Here is a 22,903-nt window from a genome sequence, read left to right on the forward strand (position 1 = left end):
CCTGGGCCTGAATAGGGATGCGGGAGGGCAGGAAGACTTCTGCGGGTGGCATCTCCCCTCACCACAGGGCACAAGGACAAAGCTGCAGCCCAGAGAACATCTTTTCTCAGCCCTGTGTGCAGCCAGCCTCCTGCTGTCTTCCAGCTGGACAGGGTGACACCACAGTCCCATGCCCATTCTTCCTGCCGGGGATAAAAGGGCCTTTCCCTGCCTTCTCTGAGATGGACTGGGCAGCACGTGGCCCCAGCCTCTGTTGAACAATGTTCCAGACTGGAACTAAGACATAGAACTAAACAGAATCTGTGGATCTGAATGGAATCCTCTACTAGAACAGACAAGGAGCAAACCTTGGAGACACTATGGAGGACTAAGTGATAAAATGTGGTAACTTCCTAATTGTGAAGCTTGTATTATAGTTATCAGTCAGGTGTGCTGGCACATGCCTGTAATCCCAGCTACTGGAGAGGCTGAGGTAGGAGGATTGCAAGTTAAAGCTCAGTCTGTTAAAGCAATTTACAAAGACCCAGTCTCAAACAAAACAAAACAAACAAAAAAACAGAATTGGGGATGTAGCTCAGTGCTCTCTGGGTTTAATCTCCAGTGGGGGGAGAAAAACAAACAGGTGAAAAGCTGGGAAATGTCTCTCTGTGAGAAAAGAATTACAGATTTTTTTCCCTCACTATGTAGCCCAGGCTGCCTTTGAACTCACTGCAATCCTCCTGCCTCAACCTCCTGAGTGCTCAGAGTATAGGTATGCACCACCATGCTGGGCCTATAGATAACTTCTTAAAATTAAAAAAATAATAAAATTGTATGTCTGATGGCACTTGGAACACGTTAGTGTTGATAGTGGCTATAGCATCATTATACCAAAATAATGTCTACATTTTTAGATCCATAGAGAATGATAAAAACTGGGAAAATGCAATTTTCAAAATATCACTAAAGTGACATTTCACTCCAACAAAGTATTAATGACAACTTGGTTGTTTGGGTGAATTTAAAATAGCTGTTGCAGGGCTGGGGATTCAGCTCAGTGGCACCATGCCTGCCTTGCAAGTGCAAGGTCCTGAGTTCAATCCTCGTACTGAAAAAAGAAAAAAGTAGCTGGCATTTGGGAAGTTTCAGTACATAAAACTCAGTAACACTGGTTTTTACTTGCAAATATCACTTAAGAGTTACAGATGTCAAGAAACAGTTTAAAACAGTATACAAATTTTCATCATGTACCTATGATACAAACATTTTTTTCTTTAAACAAAGTTTTCATGTCATACAACTTATGGGAAATAATTAAAATGTTATAAATATAAAGTTCAATAAATAAAATTAATTTTTCAAATCATATATCTTCTCCTTAAAATCTCCAGATATTCTTGGGATGTTTCTGAAATTAGATCTTGGCTTGATTTATTAGCAGATCTTGTGGGAGAAACTTTAAAGGATCCAGATTCAAGTTCGACAGTAGCTGGAAAGAAAAAAAGTTACAATCTTTATCTCAAAGACTTCACAGTTAACTAAACATGGGTTCTTAAAAAATTGAGAACTTCATCAGTGATAATGAAAATTCCATATGTACAAGTATAATACAAAATTATTACTAAACATAATTTGCCTCTAGTTGCACACTGAATTAATTATCATGCAGCTGACATGACCATATGCTAAGGGCCTGGGAGGACAAGATTACAATGCAGGGGCCAAACAGGCACTGTAACCTGGAAGAACAGGTTCCAGGTGGAATCCACACAGATGCTGGGACAGGTAGAAAGTGGCAGTGCTGGGACACACAGAGACCTGCATCCATTTGGTGTCACTTGTGCAGGATTTGGGGTGGAGGTGATATGTAAGGTGGCACCTGAAGTATACGGAGAAAGCACACCAGGAAGGAGAAGCGGGAAGTGGGAAGGGGGACAGGAGATGCCTAGCAGGGAGGCAGTGCCCAGGGCCAAGGGAGGTGGGATGGCAGGAGACAAGAATCCAAGTGATCTGAGTACTTTTATTCCATGCTAAGGAATCTAAAATTTCTCTGAAGGCCAAAGGTAAACCAATGACAAAATCAATGACAGGAGCTTGAAAACAAAACTTGTCAAGCAACAGTTTATAAGCTGCAACTTGCGTGACTCCTCCTAGATGAGTTCAGACTGTGGCCATGAAGCGGAGAAGCAGTGGAGGCCTCAGTTTTTCAAGCACAGCTTCAGCCTGCCCCTGAGTCTCAGGGGAGACCCCGGAGCGAGGGTGCTGAGCCAGGGCAGAGATACACAAGCTTCTGAGGCTTTTAGAGTTAGGAAGCATGACGAACTGAGGCCTAAGTATATCCTTTATTGGAAATTTTAAATTTTCACACCTTTCATTTGATGTTATAAAACATGGAATGGAGGCTCTATTACCCAATGTAAGGAAAGAGATGTCATTTGCTTTTTATGATTTATTTCAAAAATCAATTAATATAAATTTAAATCATAAATTTTGGGAACATACCTTCTCTTACTTCTCTAGTTATACTTTTTTCCAACTCTTGCCGCATCTGAAATAAATCAAACAGTATTCATACTGTTAAAAGTAAAGAAGAGACATTTTCTTGGGAATATTATGTATCACTGAGAAAATTTGCCCTTTAAGACTTATAGAGACAAGCTCTAACCTCAAGAATGCTTTAAAAATTACATAAGTAAAATCCTTACTTTTAAGTTTAGATAATAGACAATACATACACGCAGTGCTGTTAGGTAATCTCATTGGTCTATTAAAGGGAAAAAGTGAGAGAAAGTTACTGTAACCCAGGGCGGACAATGTATCTAAAGGTGTATCTTATTACAATTGTCTTGTGTTTTACATATTTTTTTGGCCTATGTTAGTCTGCTTTTTAATCATTATGTCTGGTATAATTTTCTAAATTATCAATAAATGAATCTGATGCTGGCAAAAATAAAAGTGGGTGGAGGAAAGGGGAAAAAAAGAATTGAAATGTGTTAAGTGCATGTACTGATTCCCTACAACTAATGTAATCATTATGTGTGGCAAAGATGTACTAATAAAAGTCAAAAAAAGGAAAATATCAGTCTATTAAATATAAAGATAATATTTTATTAAAGCAAAGTATAAAGCTCATATTTTATACTGAATGCATTATTTTATAGTTTTTTGGGGGGGTACTGGAGCTTGAACTCAGGACCTTGCACTTGACAGGCAGGTGTGGCACCACTGAGCTACATCCCCCACCCTAGTTTATAATGCTTAGCAAAACTTTTCCTATTATAAAACTTTAATCAGTTTTTTCACTTTAATAGATTTTTCCTGAAAGTTAACTCTACTTTTCCCTACTTTTAAAATAATTAAAAATTAAACATATATTGTTATTAATTTTTTAGCACAGAATCTGAAATACAGAAATGGAGAAAGTGGTATTGTTATAATAGCATGCAAAAAAATCTATTGGCAAAATATTTAAAATACAGAGAAAGATTTCAGAAAGTCTGCTTATAAAGGATAAACATGGGTTAGAGCCAGTTTTCAAACTTTCTTTGGTTCATCACTTTCTAGAAATGGAAACAAGGAAAACAATATACAGCTCTTTTTTTTTTTTGGTACTGAGGATCGAACTCAGGTCCTTAATGCTTGCGCAGCAGGTGGTGAAACCACTGAGCTAAATCCCCAGCCCCAATATACAGCTCTTACTGCAACTTTGTTATCTTTTCAGAAGTTAGGAGTCAATTCTTTGGAAACATATGACTAATTACAGTTTGCTAGAAATGTGTGGGAACACGCCAATCTATTTTGCACTTTCCCCAGCTAACATGTGGTTACTCAAATCTTTTTTACAAAAGCTTTTTTCTTACTAATGCTCCAAGCATGGTGGAACCTAGCACACACAACATAATAATATTTTGTGGTAGCAATGATAACGTGATATTCAATGCCTTTATGAATTTTAGGTGTGAAAAGTTTCTTGGGACAGGTTTCCCAATATTTCAAAAGACTGTTTTCTGTCACATTTCTGCAGCAACAGGATTACAGACAAGTGTGACAAAAGTAACGAATACCAGAAGAAAGCAGAAGCTTTATTAAAAGAATCTTATATTACCACTAATTAACACCATGTAAAATGTAAATCATACTTTTACAAGACTTGAATTAAAGAACTACCAATTATCTTTTCCTACAAAAGTGCTTTCCTACTTTCTTCATATAAGTAATAAATTTTATGTCTTTGTATCCCATCCTCAAAAACTTGTAATACATAAATTTGGCTTGGATAAAAATGAAATACTTTCCTCAAAAGATTGTTTACTTTTGTGAAGAACTATTTTGTCTTTCTCCTTACTTCTTTATCTTACTTTCTGCATTGCTGATACAAAATACCTGACAGCAAAAGTTAAAGGAGGAATGGTTTGTAGCTCACAGTTTGTAGGGGTTTCAACCCAGAGTCAGCTGGCTCCAAGGCAGAGGGGCATCACAGAGGAGAAACAGTTCATGGCATGATAGGCAGAAGGCTGAGCCTGCCTTCATCTTTCCCTTTATATCTCACCCATGCTACAAACCTATTTGGTTGGTGTCACCCACGCCCAGGGTGGGTCTTCCCATTATCCACATTCAGAACTATGCTAAACTAATCAGTGGTCTAATTTAGTTGCTACACACCCTTAATCCATATTCACACACCCTAGAATGGAAAAGATCCACCTATGAGTGCATAAGGCTTAGGGGGACATCTAGACATGAGTAATAACACTCTGTGTGTGTGTGTGTTGGAGTCTGAAACCAGGACCTTACACATGCTGAACATGGACTCTACCACTAAACGATATCCCCAGCCCTGTAATGAAGACATTTTAGCTCTCTAGATAGCAAATACTTGTGGTATAGCAAATTTAAACCACAATCATTGTTTTTTCTCCTCTTAAAGACTATTTGGCAGAAAATGTCTCTGTTCCAGCCATGAATGGCCTCCACCTCCATAAATTCTCCTCTAGCATTTCACTGACACTTGAGTACTTTATCACATAAATGACAGCTGAGGCCAACTGATTTTCAGGAGAGAAGAAAGCTTAGAGGGGAAAAAAGACACAGGACATGGAGAGGGAGGGCTGCTCTGAAAGTGACCCCCAAAGCTCACTCAAGGTCATGAGAGCAGAAGGCTCCAGCTCTGTCCTGGTTGGTGGGAGGTTGGGGTGGTTTGGCTCACAAGTGAAAACTGACTATTTAGTGAATTTAGAAATGTCCCTTTAATTCTCACTTTCCCATTAAATCACAGTTTCCTTACATTTCCCTTAATATAAATTCAGAATTTTTATTCCCAGTAGAATGGCTTACTACAGTGCCCAGAAGATATTATAAAAAATGTCTTGTTGACACTAATCACTATCTTTTCTGCTAGATGGGGTGTCATCAAAGGCCTCTGACCTGTGTCAAGGAACAGGTTAGCAGAAACTGAATGTTGCCAGGAGAAATAAAAGAGCCTGATACATTGCTAATGTTTACTTTATGTTTACTACTAAATCAAAAGGTATATTAACTCTTGTGAAGTAAAATATATATAAAATATATAATATATAAAAATACATAATATGTAAAATATATAAAATACATACATATATATATTTGTATTTAAGAAAACACCCTCCTTTCTCTGTAGCTCGATGTTTATATCTCGGTGAGGATTGTGCTTCCAAGGCTGGAGAAGGCAAGTCCAGCCCTAACAAGGGAAGCAAGTCTGCAGCATCTTTTATACTTGCCATTTCCAAAAACATAAGGTGACAAAACTGTGCACAGCAGAACAGTGCACCGTGGCATTCAGCTTATTAGAATTCTCTCACAGCTGCTGGTTTTCAAACTATGTCGGCAGAATCCAAGGTTCCATTGAAGACTGCAGAATGAATGGAGAACAAGTCCTCCTTTAGAGCCTCCATCCCTTCTTCAGCCAGACAGTTCTACTTCTCCTTCATATAACAGTTTCATGCAAACATTTTTTTCTTTAAAAAAGTTCTACTTGAAAAAAAATTTTTTTTTGGTGCCAGGGATTGAACTCGGGACCCTGCAGTTGCGAGGCAGGGGGCAGAACCACTGAGCTAAATCCCCGGTCCTTGAAAATGTTTCCTATAAAGTTGTGAAAGTCCTTGAAACACGAGCCACCAAAGGCTCAGAGAGGTCATAACTTGCTGAAGTCACAGAGCCAATGGGTCAGGCTGGAATGGGATTGGAGGCATCTTGCTGAACCTGGAGTTTTATACAGTTACTTCTCTCATATTCAGGAAACATTATACATTTTTAAATCACCTTAGAGAAAATATGTAAAACTGTCATGGAGCTCAATAATGTTGTTCAATGTGAGAGAGACATTAAGAGTAGCTCTCTCGGGCCGGGGATTTAGCTCAGTGGTTCCGGTGCCTGCCTTGCAAGCACAAGGTCCAGAGTTCGATCCCTGGTACCAAAAAAAAAAAAAAAAAGAGCAGCTCTCTAATAAGCCGAGTTCTAAAATTATGAATATAGATAAAGCAACAAATTAATATGAATTGTTAGTAGCCATTAAATACACTCAATTTTGAAGTACAATTTTAAAAAAAAAATCACAGAACAGGGAACTTGAAGGAGAAAAATCAAAACTTGGTTCACTCAAATCATCTGACGAATTATCCATGTTTTGGGTTATTTACAGCAAAATTAAAAATACAAAACACATTTCTCTTTATCATCTAGCATACATCTAGCTGCTTCTCATCACGACTTGAGATATACAAAGACATGGCTTAATCTGAATCTTAGTCCTGGCACAAATGACAGAAGAAGCACCATATGGACTTAAGAATCTCTTTGCCTCCCTCTGGGGAGCAGTGGCTTCCAAGGGGTGATGGAGGATGAGGCACCATAGACTCCTTGCAGGGACATCCTGGTAGCATGAAATCAGGTCTGTTGTCTCTGCAGTGAGCAGCTGCTTCTGGGACAGATGCCAGGTGCTTGTTTCTTCCACTAACAAGTGTGTGCTTAAGTGTATGATCCTCGGTGAGGCACTCACACACCCACATCTGCCCATGAGTTATGTGCTGGCAAAAAAGCTCCAATGTCGATCCTGATCTATCTGACCTATGTTCTAAGTATAGACAGAGGGAGGTCATTTTCTGCTACCTCACTGCAGTCCCAACAAGAAAGATGATGATATAACCCTTATATCCATGTTTTCTTCTACCTTGACTTGAAATATGCTAAATCTAGGCACTGTATTACTTATGTCTACATACATCAATGAATTCATGCAGTTGTCACAATTCTGAACAGAAGTTAAAAATATGTATGAGGAAGCCACAGAAATTCCCCAGGTCTTCTGACTCTTTCAATGCTCATCCATCAGACCAGTTATTTCTATGCTGTAAATATTTAAGTACTACATCTAGGTCAATTACACTTATTGAATAAGGTTAATGAGTATCTCTTGAAAAATGAGAGCTACAGAGACTTTTTAAAAAATTGTAAATTTCTGTTTCCTTTCTTTATAGTAACACATAATAGTGTGATCTTTACTTAACATGTGTAAGTCAACTAACTAAACATAGTATTTCATCAGATTAACCCCTCCCCCTGGGATCAAACCCAGGGCCTCATGCATGCTAGCCCAGTGCTCTACCACTGGGCTACTTCCCCTGCCCAGTATTTCACCAAATTAACAAGAATTAAATCAGAAATCTGAGATTCAAAAGAAACTATCACTCACCTTGGTCAGGTAGCTCTCAATAATGCTGGTGTTTGAAGGCTGTAGGTTTAATGGAGGAACCACTAAGTTTTCTCTGGGAAGAAAACTTCTCTGGAACACCAAACTATGATTAAGATTTCCAACACAAGGACATTCTAGGACAGGTCTTGTACTAACTGTGCTCAGTAAAGACCTGTTTTGTTGTTGCTCCACCAGAAGTTTGGTATTGGCCTCTTCTAGCCTCTCATTAGCCCTGCGAAGATTACAAAAGGCAAATACTAAGTATCTCAAGCAAGTGTGCTCACTGAGGCAGATGGGTGAGTATACAGAACATTCTTGAAATCCTAGGGACAGTTACGTGCTGTGCAGCACAACAAGCTACACTGCTTAAACAGAAGTTTTGATATATTGGGAAGGAACATAGTGCAGTACAAACAATTACACTGCTTGAACAGAACATTCTGGGGCAAAAACATGGGGGGGGGCTGGGGGCTTGGCAACAAAGGCCTGCCCTATTGTGCATTAGGTCTTTATCACCTTAACACTGAAAATGTATCACAGCGTGCCTATCACAGAACAATTAAAAGTGTTCTAAAGAAGTACATATATTTGTAGTGGAATTCCTAACAAGTAATTCTAACAAATCAGGAAAGAAATGGCTGCCAGTGGTGTCTGGCTTAATGGGAAACACTGCTACTTCCTCTAAGAGCTCTACTTCCAAGATTCCTGAGGAAGCCACTAGAAACACTTGGATTCAAAGGATCACTATGAGAGATAATGGACAGGTTAATTAGCTTGACTGCAGAAGCCATTCCATTCTATATAAATATATACATCTGTAATCTCAGCACTCTGGGAAGCTGAGGGAGGAGGATCACAAGTTGGAGGCAAGCCTGGGCAACTCACTTACTGAGACTGAGACCCTGTCTCAAAATAAAAAAAATAGAAAAAAGGTACTTATGTATGTGTGTGTGTCTGTACAACATGCAGACATAGGAAAACATTATGTTGTTCTCCTTACATATATACAACTCAAAAATAAAACTGAAAAGTTAGAAGTGTTTGTATTTAGTTAACCAGGTTAGGGGTTTAAAAAACCATTTCTTAAAGATATTTTCAAGTGGTTGCTTTCCCACCTGCATATTCACCCCATTACCTGGCACTGAGAAAGTAATTCAGAGCAGCCATGTCCAGGGGAGGAGACTGCGGGCTCAGTGATCACAAAGAACCAGGGCTGCTCCTGGCCGGACACCCCTACAGAGGCACAGCAGGTGGGCCCGCCTCTTCTGTCTTCCATCCACTCCGCACACTAATTCACACTAGTGAGCTATACTTCTGCTTGTCCCTGTGTGAATCTTTCCCTGTATCACAATATGACTTTATGTAGAGTAGAAGAAACATACAGTACAGTTTGTCTCCAGGCAGCCTCTAGTGATAGCACTAAAGATCACAGTCAAGGAAAGTTATTTTATCAAGTGGCAGAATGCACCCAGAGCAGCTGTAGTAGTAGTACTTGACCTTCTGGGTTTATGTTGTAATCTTCCAAAACTAAAGTTAGTAATAATTCTACTTAAATGAATGCCAATATGTAATAACAACATAACTGTCTTAAGTATAAGACATAAAAAATAGCTTAATGACTAGATCAGATTACCTAAATAATACTAAAACCAAGCTGGATGTGATGGTACACACTTGTAATCCCAGCACTCTGGAGGATGAGTTGGAGGCCAACTTGGGCTACATAGTGGGTTCAAGGCCATCCTGGACTGCAAAGTGAGACCTTGTCTCAAAAAGCCAAAAACCAGTAAAAGGGGGAAGAAATATAAAGTTTCTTAGACTAACATTTTGAAGATAAGTTCATTTACTTATTTTATTTTCCAAAATTATACTAATTAGCATTATATCCTACTAATTTCATGAACCTGTCTCTAAAAATTATGCTTTAGAGATAAATTAATGAGCTTAACTTACTTTCTATGATTCTGTTTTGACTTACTTGTTTAGTTTACTGGACAATGACTTTCTAGTATTGAATTCTTCTAGATAGCATTGCCTATATTTTTCCAATTGTATTTTATTAGACTCTTCTTGAGTTTTCATTTTAGATACCTCTGATTCCAGGTCTTTAATTCTGAGTTCCATCTGACTTCTCATGGAAGCATTATTAGTCTCTCTTAATTGCTGTAAATTTTCTTGAGATGCTGCTTGTGTCTAAAGCAAATTAAAGGATATATTTAAAAATAATTATAACCCAAACACAAAAGGTGATCAAAATATGCAGTGAGTGTTTCAATTCAAAAATTTTATTACAGTAAAAAACACAATGCCATGAATCCCCTTCAAAATACTTCCCCTCCATTTGAACGCCACTTTCTGAAGCAGTTCTGGAAATCCTCTTTCATGAATGTCTTTACAAGGTGTGATTAAAAACACAGTAAATGCTGCTGCTGAGTGCCATCCAATGGAAAGGCAGGCTCAGAACAACATTATGATGTGTCCTCATCTACCTTAGCCACCAGATCTGGCACTATGTGCCTTCAGGCTCTTTCCCAAATTCAAAATGACCATGAAAAGAAAACATTTTGCATCAGTCCAGGACATCAAAAACAGCCATGACAGCACAACTGAGGGTGCTCATGAAGGAAGACTCCAGAAATGCTTCAAAAAGTGGCAAGAATGATGGAACAAGTATGTTCAAAATGAGGGAGAGTATTTTGAAGGAGACTCATGTGTCTCTTTTATTGTGATAAAATTTAAAAAATATTTAAAACATTCACTGTACATTTTGATCATAACCCATAGTTATTTTGTACTTATTTCCTTTAGTTTTGAGCCAATGATTCAGAAGGGAATTTTATATATGTAAAAAAGATGCTGGAGGGCCAGGAATTTAGCTCAGTGGCACTGTTGCCTGCTCTGCAAATGCAAGTTCCTGAGTTTCACCCCTGGTACTGCAAAAAAAGAAAAGGATGCTGGAATTTATCATCAATAGTAACTGCATTAAATCTGAATTATAAAAATTTTGAATCTTTTTTTTTCTTCGTGGTGCTAGGAATCCAACCCAGTGCAAGGCAAGCACTCCACCTCTGAGCTCCATCCTTAGTGGGTTTTTTTTTGGTACAGGGGTTTGACTTTGGGACCTTGCACTTGTGAGGCAGGCAGTGGAACCACTGAGATAAATCCCCCCGCCCTCCCATCCTTAGTCTTGAGTCATTCTTAATACTCATGTAATCTGATCATTCAAAGATAGAAACAATTACAAAACTTAAAAACTGAACAAGCTGACAACAACTTAAGAGTATTGTATAACTGTCACACCACAAGTTTTTCTTTGTGCTTAATAAAAGTTTTATGTCCATTAGTCTTAAAAATACAATTCTCTAATAAATATCATTATTCTGAGAGATCAATATAGTTATAATGAAACAGAAATATTTAATCAAAGACAAGATGTCATTTTCCTCCTAGAAAATCCACAAAAGTTATAAGTAGAAGAAATATTTACAATATAAACATTCAAAATATAATTTTCAGTGAAATGATTTAAGCACATTAAAGATAAATAAGTTAACCTGTAAAAATAGATTGACTTGTTTTAATTTTTCTACTAAATCTCTCCTGGCTCTTTCTTCAATCTCCTGCTTATACTGTTCTGCTTGGCCATGTTCTAGCACATTCTTCTCCATGTGACTTCTCAGGTTAACCACTTCTTCTTCCAACTTCTTTTCTTTCTTCTCTAGTGTTTCACACTTCTTTTGTATATTTTTCATAGATAATAACTCCTGCTGGAGTAAATCATTTTTATCCAGATGTAGACATTTGGATGATGCAGTTTCCAGTTTTGCTGCAAGATCATCAACCTGCATGAATAAAATAACACAGGTTGGTAATGAAGGAAGTAGGCTGAAAATAGAATCAAAATTTCTGACATAGGGCCAGGGATTTAGCTCAGTGGCATGGCACCTGCCTCAGAAGCGCAAAGTCCTGAGTTTGATCCCTGGTACTGAAAAAAAATCTGACATAAATTCACTTTTAACAAACATTAACTGTACTAGATTCTTAGAAGATATTCCCTTGAATTACTCAGAAAATGAACACAGTTGAAACCAGCAGGAGTCAGAAAAATATATTGTTTACACTCTTTGTCACAAAACATGTGCACTTGACCTTGGACTCTATTTTTCTAGGATTGTTTCATTTCTGTCCTTCTTAACATGGCTGAGTCACCTCTTAGTAGCACAACTAATCAATGTTACCAGAGTAAGCATTTGAAAATAAGACTTTAATTAATGACTATGGTATGTATGGATTTTAGTTATAAGCCTTTCCCTGAATTGCAAATGTTTTATGTTAATTAGAATTACATTCTAGAATATCTCTGGATTGGACATAAGTGGAAGCAGAAAGGACCTAGAAAAGAAAGCAAACCCAAAGAGCTCCAACAGGACTGTTAGTGGAAGATCGGTGGCCCTCAAAGAGGCTGAGAGGAAGGGCTTTGAGGCCAGTGAAGGAAATGACACAGATACCTAAAGAGAGAGGACTCTGGCTACATAGCAGAGGAAAGAAAAACTGCTGAGAGATGAGCTAAAGAGAGACTTGCTGAAAACCAGGATTTACTGGGTTCAAATATCTGCTTCTCATTTGTAGCCTCTCGACATGTCAAAGAATGCTAACATTTTTGCCAAGTAACACTAATATATAATAATGTGAAATAATGCTAAAATAAATGGCTTTTGGGATCAGATCAAATCCAGGTGCTGCTGGGAACACATGGTCTAAAGATGAAGAGAAAGCCATGACTACAAAACCCTTTGGTAAGACTTCACAAAGGTTTAAGGCTGTGCCTCAAATGCCCTTAAGGATTTCAGGGCATAAAAAATCTTAATGGAATCACCTTAGTACAGCTTCACAGGAAGCCTGAGATGGAGAGCTTAAGTCAAAAAGATTTGTAAAAGTAGCTCCTCACAGGGCATGAATCCAACAAAATTTACAGAAAATGCAAAATTGTTAAGAAAATGTAGTAGCAAAAGCACTACTCACCAGCTTGAACTAAGAGACAAAACAGTGAACATGAAAAAAAACTGATTAACTACACTTTGTCAAAATTAAATATGATTGAAAACACACCACACCAAGAAAGTGAAAAGGTGAAGCTAATGAGTGGCAAAAAATATCTGAGAATCATGTATCTGATAAGGGGTCTATGCCTAGGATATATATAAAGGACTCATAATTTTAAAATAAAAAAGACAACCCAATTTAAAAATGGAGAAAGAATTTAAATAGACATTTCTCGAATGAAGATGTACCAATGGCCAATCAGCTTATGAAAACACGTGGTGAACGCCAACTCCTTAGTCACCAGGAAAATCCAGGTGAAAACCACAATGAGGGGTCAGGTCACTTCACTAGAATGGAATCTTTCTTCCATCAAAAAGAAGGTCTGTGTGTGGCAAGGACGCAGAGAAACTACAACTCTCGTACAATGCTGGTGGAATGTGAAATGGCACCACCACTTTGGTAAACAGACTAGTACTGCTAGTTTCTCAAAAAGTTAAGCACAGAGTTACCACATGACTCAGCAATTCCACTCATCAGCCAAGAGAAATGAAAACAGGCAAACACAAAAACCTGTACATGTATATCCATCCATAGCAGCATTAATAACTGTCAAAATGGAAACTATTCCAAAAGGTCATCAAGTGATGAATTAGAAATCCAGTAAGAGGGCCAGGAATTTAGCTCAATGGTGTCACTGCCTGCTCGAAAGCACAAGGTCCTGAGTTCAATGCCCAGTACCGAAAAACAAAATCAAACAAACAAAAACCCCAAAAGGGGATATTACTTAGAAGAAGAAATTAAGTACTGATACCTGCAACATGAATAAATCTTGAAAACATGCTAAATGAAAGAAGACAGTCCAAAAAGAAGCCAGAGCACACATTCTGTGAGGACTTTGATACAAAATGTCCAGAAGGAGCAAATCTACAAAGTACATCAGTGGTTCTCTGAGGCTGGGCAGGGAAGGTGATGGCTAAAGGGTATGAGTTTTCTTTTTAGGGTGAAAGAATGTTCTAAAACATTGGTGATGATTGCTAATTCAGTAAATATACTAAAAGCCACCAAACTGCATACTTTAAATGACTGAATTTTAAGATATTTTAATTTTAAGATATTTAAGAATATATTTAAGAATTTTAAGATTTAAGGTATGTCAACAGCATTTCAATAAAGATGTAACCCCCCCCCCAACAAATCCATCTGGTACACATGATTTGGGGTCATGTAATGGTGTATAGGTTCGTTTTATATCATTAGCCAGGGCTTAAAACAGTATGCCTTTTTAATAGAAAAGTGGTACATTTTTCATTGATGGCAAGTCTATAAAGTAAAAAAAAAAAAACCCCTTCATCTCACTGCTCAACATACTGAGAGATTTATAGTTCCCCAAACCAAGCAGTTTTTGCTTCCAAAACTAATTAAGAATTACCTTGTGTATTGCCAGCACCAAAAAAAAAAAAAATTACCTTGTGTATTAGCATGTTAATTGGAATATCCAATTCACTGGATTTTAAATCTCCATGAAAATAGAAGTCTCCATTTTCCTGCTCATTTAACTTTGTTTTTGTCATTTTAAAAAGTTTCTTAAATCTGCAAGAATGTACAAAGTGAAGTTCTAAAAGAGTATTGTTTAAGCAGATATTATGTTCTATCATAAAAGAAGTAAATCTAGAAATTATGACCCTCCTTCATTTGTTTCCACCTAACATTTTTGAAAAGCATTCTGATGCAATTATAATCTTAGATGAATAATATGCAGAAAGTTTATGATATATGTGTGACAGGTAAAGAGCTAACACTGTAACCATATACAGGATTCTTATAATTAATATCCACTTTGCCATGTGACCATAAAAATGAACTTCTTATTGTTAGCTAAAGCCCAGTAACCAAGGTGAAAAAAATATACTTATATAAATATATTTATATAGGAATGCTTACAAAGATAAAAAAATACACTTTGGCACCTTTTAACCATGGTGAACAGGAGTGGAGATGTAGCTCAGTGGTAGAGAATGTATTTCCCACGTACAATGACATAAGTTAAATCCCAGACAAAAAGCAAAAGAAAAGGAAACACAACATCAAAGAGATCATTCAAAATAGAAAATAGACAAGAGGAAGCACGACCTTTGAAGTCTGAGTTGGAGAGGAAAAGAAAAGAGGCAGAGTTTAGGAGAAAGGAGACCAGCAGAGAGATAACGGGTAGACCAGCAGGTTGTTTCAAGAAGCCATTTCAGCCTTCACTACAAAAATGTTGATGAAATGCAAAAGATACAAAACAATATAAAGACAGTTGAAGGAGAGAAAGATATTGATTAGAATCATAAATTATTATTTGTTCACAAATAATAGAAAAGCAGCCATATTGGGGACTTCAAGACACTGGAAAACATTCCATTTTCTTCATCTGGTGGTAGAAACATTTGCATCTGTAAGTCATACATGCATTTTGTGTATAATGAGCCATATATATAGTCACCACTTTCTATCTGTAGGTTAGCCAATCACTATTGACTGAAAATACTCAGAAAAAAACTCTGCATCTGTACTGAACACATACTGATGTTTTTTCTTGTAATAACTCCCTGAATGATATAACAATGACTTACATAATATTTATTTTATATTATATTGAGTAGTGCAAGTAATCCAGAGATGATATAAAGTGTATGGGAGGGTTGAGTAGGTTATATGCAAACACTACACCATGATATAAAAGACACTTGAGGGTTCACAGATTTTGGTACCTGAGGGGGTCCTGGAACCAATACTCTGAAGACATCAAGAGATGACTGTACATTATTTATGTAGTATATGTGTGTGAAGACACACACACACACACACACACACACACAGAGCAAACAGAAGGTTAATAATATGTATAGCTCACATACACATGGGAGTACCCATGCAAAAGAAGTGTAATTCTGTGATAGATTTTATAACTAAAAAAAGAAAGCAGTACCCAAAAAAATAAGATAAATCAAGATTAATTTTAGTATTGTTAAAGAATGACATAAGCTGTTTTTAGCTTTAGTAAAGTTAGTGAAATCATTTAATGAATGGTTGCTAAGATTTGACATATAAAAATCTTACCCAGTTAGCTCTTTTTGTAATTCACCATTTTTCTTCTTTTCTTGATGCAAAGTAAATTCCAGAGATTCTGTTAACTCAGAAAGTTTCTTTAATTGTTCTTTATCTTCCGACTTTGAAAAACAATTTAAAATCTTGTTATGCTACATATATGAAAAGTATGGTAATAAAACAGGACTAATTTATGTGAAATCTAGAAAAAATTAGTTTCCCATGTTTTTTCAGAGAAACATTAGTCAGAACACTCTAGTGCCCCTGATAACACGTCTTAGTTTGCTTTTCTCATTGCTGAGACAAAAACCACCTTCAACTTAAGGGAGGAAAGGTTCATTTAGCTCACAGTTTGTAGAGGTTTCAGTTCATAGTTGGCTAGCTCCCAGGCACCGTGGCATGGCAGCGGGACATCGCAGAGAAGACAAGCAGCTGCAGTAGCAGCAGCAGCAATAAGCAACAAGTGACAAGCCTCTTTCTGTCCCTTCTATCTTATCCAGGCTACCCACCCTCAGGATCCCGTCCTTGATCCCAGAATTATGCCAAACCAATCAGTGGACCAATTTAGTAATCACACCTTTAATCCCAGCATCACACACTCTAGATTCAGCCACCTCTGAGAAAGCCCCACCCACGACCACATGAGGCTTTGGGGGACATCTAGACACAGCCAGAACAACATGCATCTCTGTGTTGGAGCTGCATGGATTAAGTTGCTGCGACTTTAAGAAATCATTTGGTGGAAGGAGCTGGCTCACAGCTCCAATTCCTTGCACACAATGCATCCTGTGACCCTAATTTCCACACAGGAGAGCATGAAAACAGGAGACTCTGCTCTGCTTGGTCAACAGTTACATGGTTTTCATTATACATCAGCAAACTGTCACCAGACTTGTACATCAATCTTCTGGACTGTTATTTCTTTGAGTAGCTGATTAGCTCAAATGGCTGGAAAAAATTCTGAAAGTACAATGCTAGCAGCACTAGTTACTCTGTAAGGTAAACAGCCATTTCTACTTTTTTACTAACATCTTTTTCCTTTTCTTACAGTCAAAGAGAAATAAATGTTTCTTTGGGAAAAAATGATTGCCTAATGATCTAGTATGTATTCTTTGTTGTTTTTTTTTGTACTGGGGATTGAACTCGGGTCCTTGCGCTTGTGAAGCAGGCGCCAGAATCACTGAGCTAAATCCCTGGCCCTTTTTTTTTTTAAGTTCTTCATTTTTTAAAAAATTTTTATTTTTTGGTACCTGGGATTGAACTCGGGACCTTGAGCTTGTGAGACAGGCGGCGGAACCACTGAGCTAAATCCCTGGCCCTAGTATGTTTTCTTGATAAGAATATAAATTACAAGTATTATACTCAAAAGCTCACAAAAAGGCTTTGATTCCAAGAGAAATTCAAAATTCAAGATTACATAATTAAATTTCCTAAGTTATTGTAAAATATTAGTTAGGACTCAGAATATATAGTTATATATCAATGTCCAGAGCAGCATTATTTCCAACAAAATGTGGAAATAACTTTCAGGTCCATTAATGGATAATGGATAAACAAAATGTGGTATATATAAAATATTGATTATAGATTATCACAATCTTTTTAATTAAAATATTACTGCCAATCTCATTAACTGTATAAATTCAACTACCTGCTATAAAGTTGAGGACTTCACTATTAGTAGAGCAAGTAGTATCAATATGATTATGACAAATATTTTTATTAATGAGATTTTTCTTACTGCCTGAAATATTCCTATAAGCTACCGGAGAAATAAAAACTCCTTTTCACAATGATAGAATTTAAAAAGAGACTGACTTACCAAATTTGCACTTAACAGGTTTTTCTGAAGCTGTTCAGTTTTTCCTGCTTGCTTTTTAATTTTCACTTTTAACCTGGAATTTTCAAGTTCAAGCCTAAAATATTTATTTGAAAATAATTATTTTCATGGACCTATTTTTTTTTTAAAAATCACATAATTTTTGAACATTTGAAAGAATACACATAATCTTAAAAATTGGAAAAACTAGATGATTTGGTAATTATCATTGTTCTAGCTGTGGTCGTGGTTAACTTTTCTTCTGCAGTGTTGTGGATTGAACCCAGGGCCTCATATGTAAAGCTCTCACCATTGCATTATCTGCACAGCCCTAAATTACACATTCCAAATAACTTTATGAGCGCTAGAATTTCACATGGTTTGACAGAGATTTATTGATTAACTGATGTTTTTCTCATACTATATTTCTCATTTGCTTTATAAATACTCAAGTTATTTGTATGCTGCTTTAAATTATACTTTTGTAGATATTCTTGCATCTTCTCAGCACACTGCGCAGCCTCTGTGTGTCGATTCTGTTCTTCTTCCAACTAAAAAACAAAATGAAACAAGAAACAAAAAACTTTACTAATAACCTGTCCACTACCAGTTTTCACGCTACAATTGTAAAGGAACACAGCCACAGTGCTCCACCTCCACACTGTTTATAATTATCTCTGTGCTGCAACAATAGAGTTAACTAAATTTTTGAAGCAAGGATCCTCTGCCCCACAAAGCCTAAAATAACACTATCTGGCCCTTTACAGAAAAGTTTGTTGATCTCTGCTCTAAGTCTGAAACACACTATTTCTGATTTTAGCTATGTCACTATAGGTACTCAAACTGACAGAACTGGAAGGCAGGCACAAGTGCTATGTGCCTGGAGCCCCAGCTACTCAGGAAAGTGAGTCTCCAGACCAGCCTTGGCAATAACAGGGAGATCCCTGTGTTGCAGTAAAAAAACCAAAAACAAAAAAAACTTGGTAAAATGGGGAAAAAGAGGAAATCCTTTACTCATGTTGTCCTTTTAGTTGTATTTTTATATTACAAGCATTATACTGTACTTTTATATTTTCGTATTTCAAGTACCATTCATCAACCATGATTTGAAAAATTCTTACATATGCCCGACAAAAGGTATGTCAGTGATACTAAAATGAACATTATCCTTCAGTAACATCTAGATGGCCCCTGAAACTGTTTGAGAAACAGTATCTACACAGAAGCCAGAATGCCTGGCCCTGAGTCCCAGCTCCACCAGTTACCAGCAGTGGGACAGTAAGAAGATGAACTTTGTCTTGTTTTCTTCATCTATGCACTGGAGATAACAGCATCGACACCTCACTAGATGGCTGGGAAAATTAAATGAGGGAATATACACAGAGAGCTTAGAAGTGTGACACACAGTAAGCTATATAAAATCTTTGCTATTTGATAAAATCTGATATTTTAGGGAAGCTGAGGCACAAGGTTGCCTAGGTCAAGCCCAGCCTTGATAATTTAGTGAGACCATTCCTCAAAATTTAAAAAAGGAGCTGGCCTTGGTGTCACACACCTGTGATCCTAGCACTCAGGAGGGTGAGGCAGGATTGCTATAAGCTCGAGGATACTTTGGGGCAACATACTAAATTCAACGTCAGCCTGGGATATATAGTGAGCTCCTATCTCGAAAACCAACAAGAAATAAATTAGGCCAGGTGTAGTGGTACATGTCTATAGTCCCAGCACTCAGGAAGGCTGAGGCACAGAGGATAGCATATTCAAGCCCAGCCTGGGCAATTTAGCAAGATCCTGTCTCAGAATAAAACACAAAAACAGCCTGGGATATAGCTCAGTGGAAGGCCCAGGATTCAATCTCCAGTACCAGAAAAATTTATTTTTAAAAAGGTGAAGCAGTAAAGAGGAAATAGAGGAGTTTTCAGGATGAACCACAGCTCTGGGTGAGGCTGTGGCCAGAAAGGTCCAGGAGGATTTGGAGGAGGGAAGGAGAGAGACACTCACTCTCCTGCTCCCTGGTACGTCCTGAGCGGACCTCAGGGTAGAGAAAGCAAAATCTGATGGCAGGCAATGGAAGAGGTCTTCTATACAAACTCAACTGGCCATTATTCACAAAGAAGGCAGAAAGAAATGCAGCGCATGGGGCCCAAAACACACCCCATTGGTTAATCGATGAGACCCACTGATTAATTCCAGTAGCCAATGGTACTTTACTGTAACAACTTGCAGCTTATTTTCTCTCAGCCCTACTCAGCGGGCAATGATCTTGCAGACCGCGCTTCCTGGATTAAGTAGTATGTGCATGACATGACCACAAGAGGGGGCTAAAGCCACTGAGCTGAAGCTATTGGACCTTGTTGCTAAATAAAGGTTCCTAAATCAATTCGTTTTCAGTAACTGCTGGGCTGCTTTTGCAAGCACTCTGATGAGCAAATGAAGGGTGTGTGGTATGGTACATCACACAGAGCTTTTCAGTTGGTCAAATGCATGGTCTATAAATCCCGGATGCAGCTATATAATGAAGAAAGACATTTCTTTTCTATGGAAAGAAAAATATGAATATTTGATAGAAAATTCTCCTCTACTAGATAAAGTGCTTTCAATTTTATATTTCTTAAAATATCTTTGTAATATAAACCTCATTATGTCAATCTTTCAAATAAATTATTGGTTATAGTTTAAAGTACTTAATTTTTTTAGACAGGGTCTTTCTATGTAGTCCAGGCTGGCCTTGAATTCACTATGTAGTCCAGGCTGGCCCCAAACGGTGATCCTCTTGCCTCAGCCTCCTGAGTGCTGAGATTACAGGCATGCACCACCATGGCCAATCTCAATTTTTTTCCTAGTAACTGTTAAGCAAAAATATTTTCAATTTACTCAAGGACAGGTGATGACATGAACATGAAAACATTATTCTCTCCTTGGGTGAATTAATTTATGCTTTGTAGGGAACAGGGGAAGGGGACGTTACTAGAACCTCTGCAATAAGTCCTAGTCTCCTGTGAACCATGGACAGCACAAACTTATTATACAGGAAAGGTAGGAAAAAATGAGACTGAGAAGAAGCTGAGCTTTGGGCCTGATCAGTGCTGCTCTGAGTAGCAAAGATGAAAGCCCCCAAGCTTGCCTCACCTTTATTCAGTACATTGGGAGAAACAAATGTAACAAATGACTGGGAGGCTGTGGAAATCCTAGAACACTGAGGAACTGAGTAGATGAAGATTTTGTTCCTCCCAGGATGTCTTCAGCTGGTGTAATCTTGTCCTGGAGCATCACAGCATCACCAGACCAGTGAGGTCTTAGCTGTGACCCCAGGCCAAAATGGAGTTATGTCTTGAAATGCCATAGCTGGCCTGTAGGCAGGAGAACTAGGCTAACCAAATGACTTTTCCCCAAAATTATGCAGAATTGCTCCCAACATATCTCCCTTTTTTTTTTTTTTTTATGTGAGGGTGTTTTTAGGAAAAATGAGTGCACCCAACAATGGCTTGTCCCTATATATTGTGAGGATCTATAGTGTGTTTGACTGGCTTAGCTATCTATAATAAGCATAATTTCTTTTAATTTTGGCTGTAAAAAGATTAAAAATCTAATAATTTTTTTAAAACAATTTTGGCTAAAAAACTTAAAACTCTTGTTGAACTCAAATAAATATTATCTTCAGTTATACTTTTCTATTGGGTGTTTAAGACCAAGTTATGATGAGACCTATATTAAATAAAATTAACTTCTTGCTATCTAACAAGCTCAATTAAGTCTCCTCAGGCACTGTCTTGGAACCATGCATAGAGCCTCTTAGCTCCTCTGTCAGTGTCAACTGCCCAGTTATATCACAGCCTTGCTCGACCATGTTGCTTTCTGTGAAAGCATGGGAGATTTTTCCTCCAGGTGACATTCCTTTGGCACACTTTTTGTTGGATCTTACTGCTTTGGTGTTCAGCAACCTAGGGGAGCTCAGGAGGTTGGGTGACTCACCAAAGATGCAGGATCTTGGAGATGGTTCCCTAATGTCCTGGATCTTTTTGTTGTTTTTGCTGTTGACCTTGGAGGGCCAGGGCCAAAATATTGGCTGCCTTCTTGGCCCAGATACCTTTTAGTTCTGCTCTCTAAACTTTGGTTGTTGAACACCCAGAAGAGAAGATCAATAACATTAACATTGTAAGAGGAGTAGTGAACTCAACTATCATAATTTTACCCAGATATTAAGCATTTTGGAATAAAAAAATATAGTTAAAAGACTGTTATTATTGCCAATCATGGTTGCTTTAGTGGTTGAATCCCTAAGTAGCTATCTTTTTATAGGATGTCATCTAAGGAAAATGTATCAGCCTACAAATGTGCCTATTATCATAGGTGGCTGAAGCGTAAGAGAAAGGGAAATATCTGAATCAAAAGGTTATTACCATAAACAGTATGTTGAAAGACCTGTACAATTAGAGGGCATGAATACATTATGTACACCAGAAAAGGAGCAGTAATAAATATCACAATGATATAAAACCCTATGTTCTTCAATGTAGTTTAGTACCAAAAGCATCTAATAACACTCTTTTGTTTATGCTACAGAAATTAATCTTCTGAAGATGACCAATGTAGACATATCACAATAACATATTTAGAACTTAACCAATGAAAATACAAAAGAATCCACTGAAATCGGTATCCTAAAACACTTTATATTATTAAGCAGCTGTAGATTAACAGTTGACATGTTAAATTTCATACATACTTGACTTCGGATTTGACTTAATTTTTTCTTTAAATCCCGTGTCTCATCTTCTAAATTAATGCGATAATGTGATGAAATTTCCAATGAAGCCTCTGACATAGATTGTTTTTTTAGGGTGTCTGCCAGTTCTTGTTCAAGTTGCCTCACAACTACCTGAGAAAATATTTGTTACTGATTTTATAAATCACCTTATGACATGTTAATATTTAACTCACATATATTCTGAAAAATACCACCATGTACATCAGTTCATCTTTCTAAATCGTCTTCATGGCTCCTGTTTATTGCCGAGTTCACTTAGGGACATAGAAGGTAGTGTTTTCTTGCTCAATCACTCTTCTGTTACTTGAACACTAGAGTCAACCCTCTATCCACTCCTCTGATGAATTTGCAATGTTTACAACCTACTTAAGTCTCAAGAAGAAATGGGCACATGGGTGGGGCTGGTGGTGGTAAATTCCACATATTTTCCCTCATTTTTGTTAGAGACTCAAATTAACTTTAGAGTTATGTTAGAGTTTAT

General features: G+C 37.4%; 1 protein-coding gene across 8 annotated transcripts in view; it reads right to left on the minus strand.

Annotated features, from left to right (window-relative positions):
• Positions 1-574: 574 nt before the first annotated feature.
• Ankrd26 (ankyrin repeat domain 26) overlaps positions 575-22,903 on the minus strand; it is a 96,929-nt gene continuing 74,600 nt past the window's right edge. For 6 of the 8 annotated variants that reach the window (XM_087183522.1, XM_087183520.1, XM_087183523.1 and 3 more), the window contains 10 exons: positions 22,381-22,533; positions 18,135-18,205; positions 17,658-17,751; positions 15,848-15,957; positions 14,215-14,338; positions 11,260-11,547; positions 9,684-9,898; positions 7,706-7,937; positions 2,482-2,527; positions 575-1,468 (listed from right to left, as the gene is read on the minus strand). In XM_087183522.1, coding sequence (XP_087039648.1) covers positions 1,338-1,468; positions 2,482-2,527; positions 7,706-7,937; positions 9,684-9,898; positions 11,260-11,547; positions 14,215-14,338; positions 15,848-15,957; positions 17,658-17,751; positions 18,135-18,205; positions 22,381-22,533 — 1,464 coding nt within the window. In that variant the 3' untranslated portion in view covers positions 575-1,337. Of the gene's footprint in view, positions 1,469-2,481; positions 2,528-5,735; positions 5,867-7,705; positions 7,938-9,683; positions 9,899-11,259; positions 11,548-14,214; positions 14,339-15,847; positions 15,958-17,657; positions 17,752-18,134; positions 18,206-22,380; positions 22,534-22,903 lie in introns of those variants that run through there. The other 2 variants (XR_015439935.1, XM_087183524.1) reach the window with 2 other exon arrangements.

Source organism: Heterocephalus glaber, unplaced genomic scaffold (assembly GCF_053883595.1).
Source record: "Heterocephalus glaber isolate CG9 unplaced genomic scaffold, H.glaber_assembly_v1.0 deba00001481, whole genome shotgun sequence".
Taxonomy (NCBI): Eukaryota; Metazoa; Chordata; class Mammalia; order Rodentia; family Bathyergidae; genus Heterocephalus; species Heterocephalus glaber.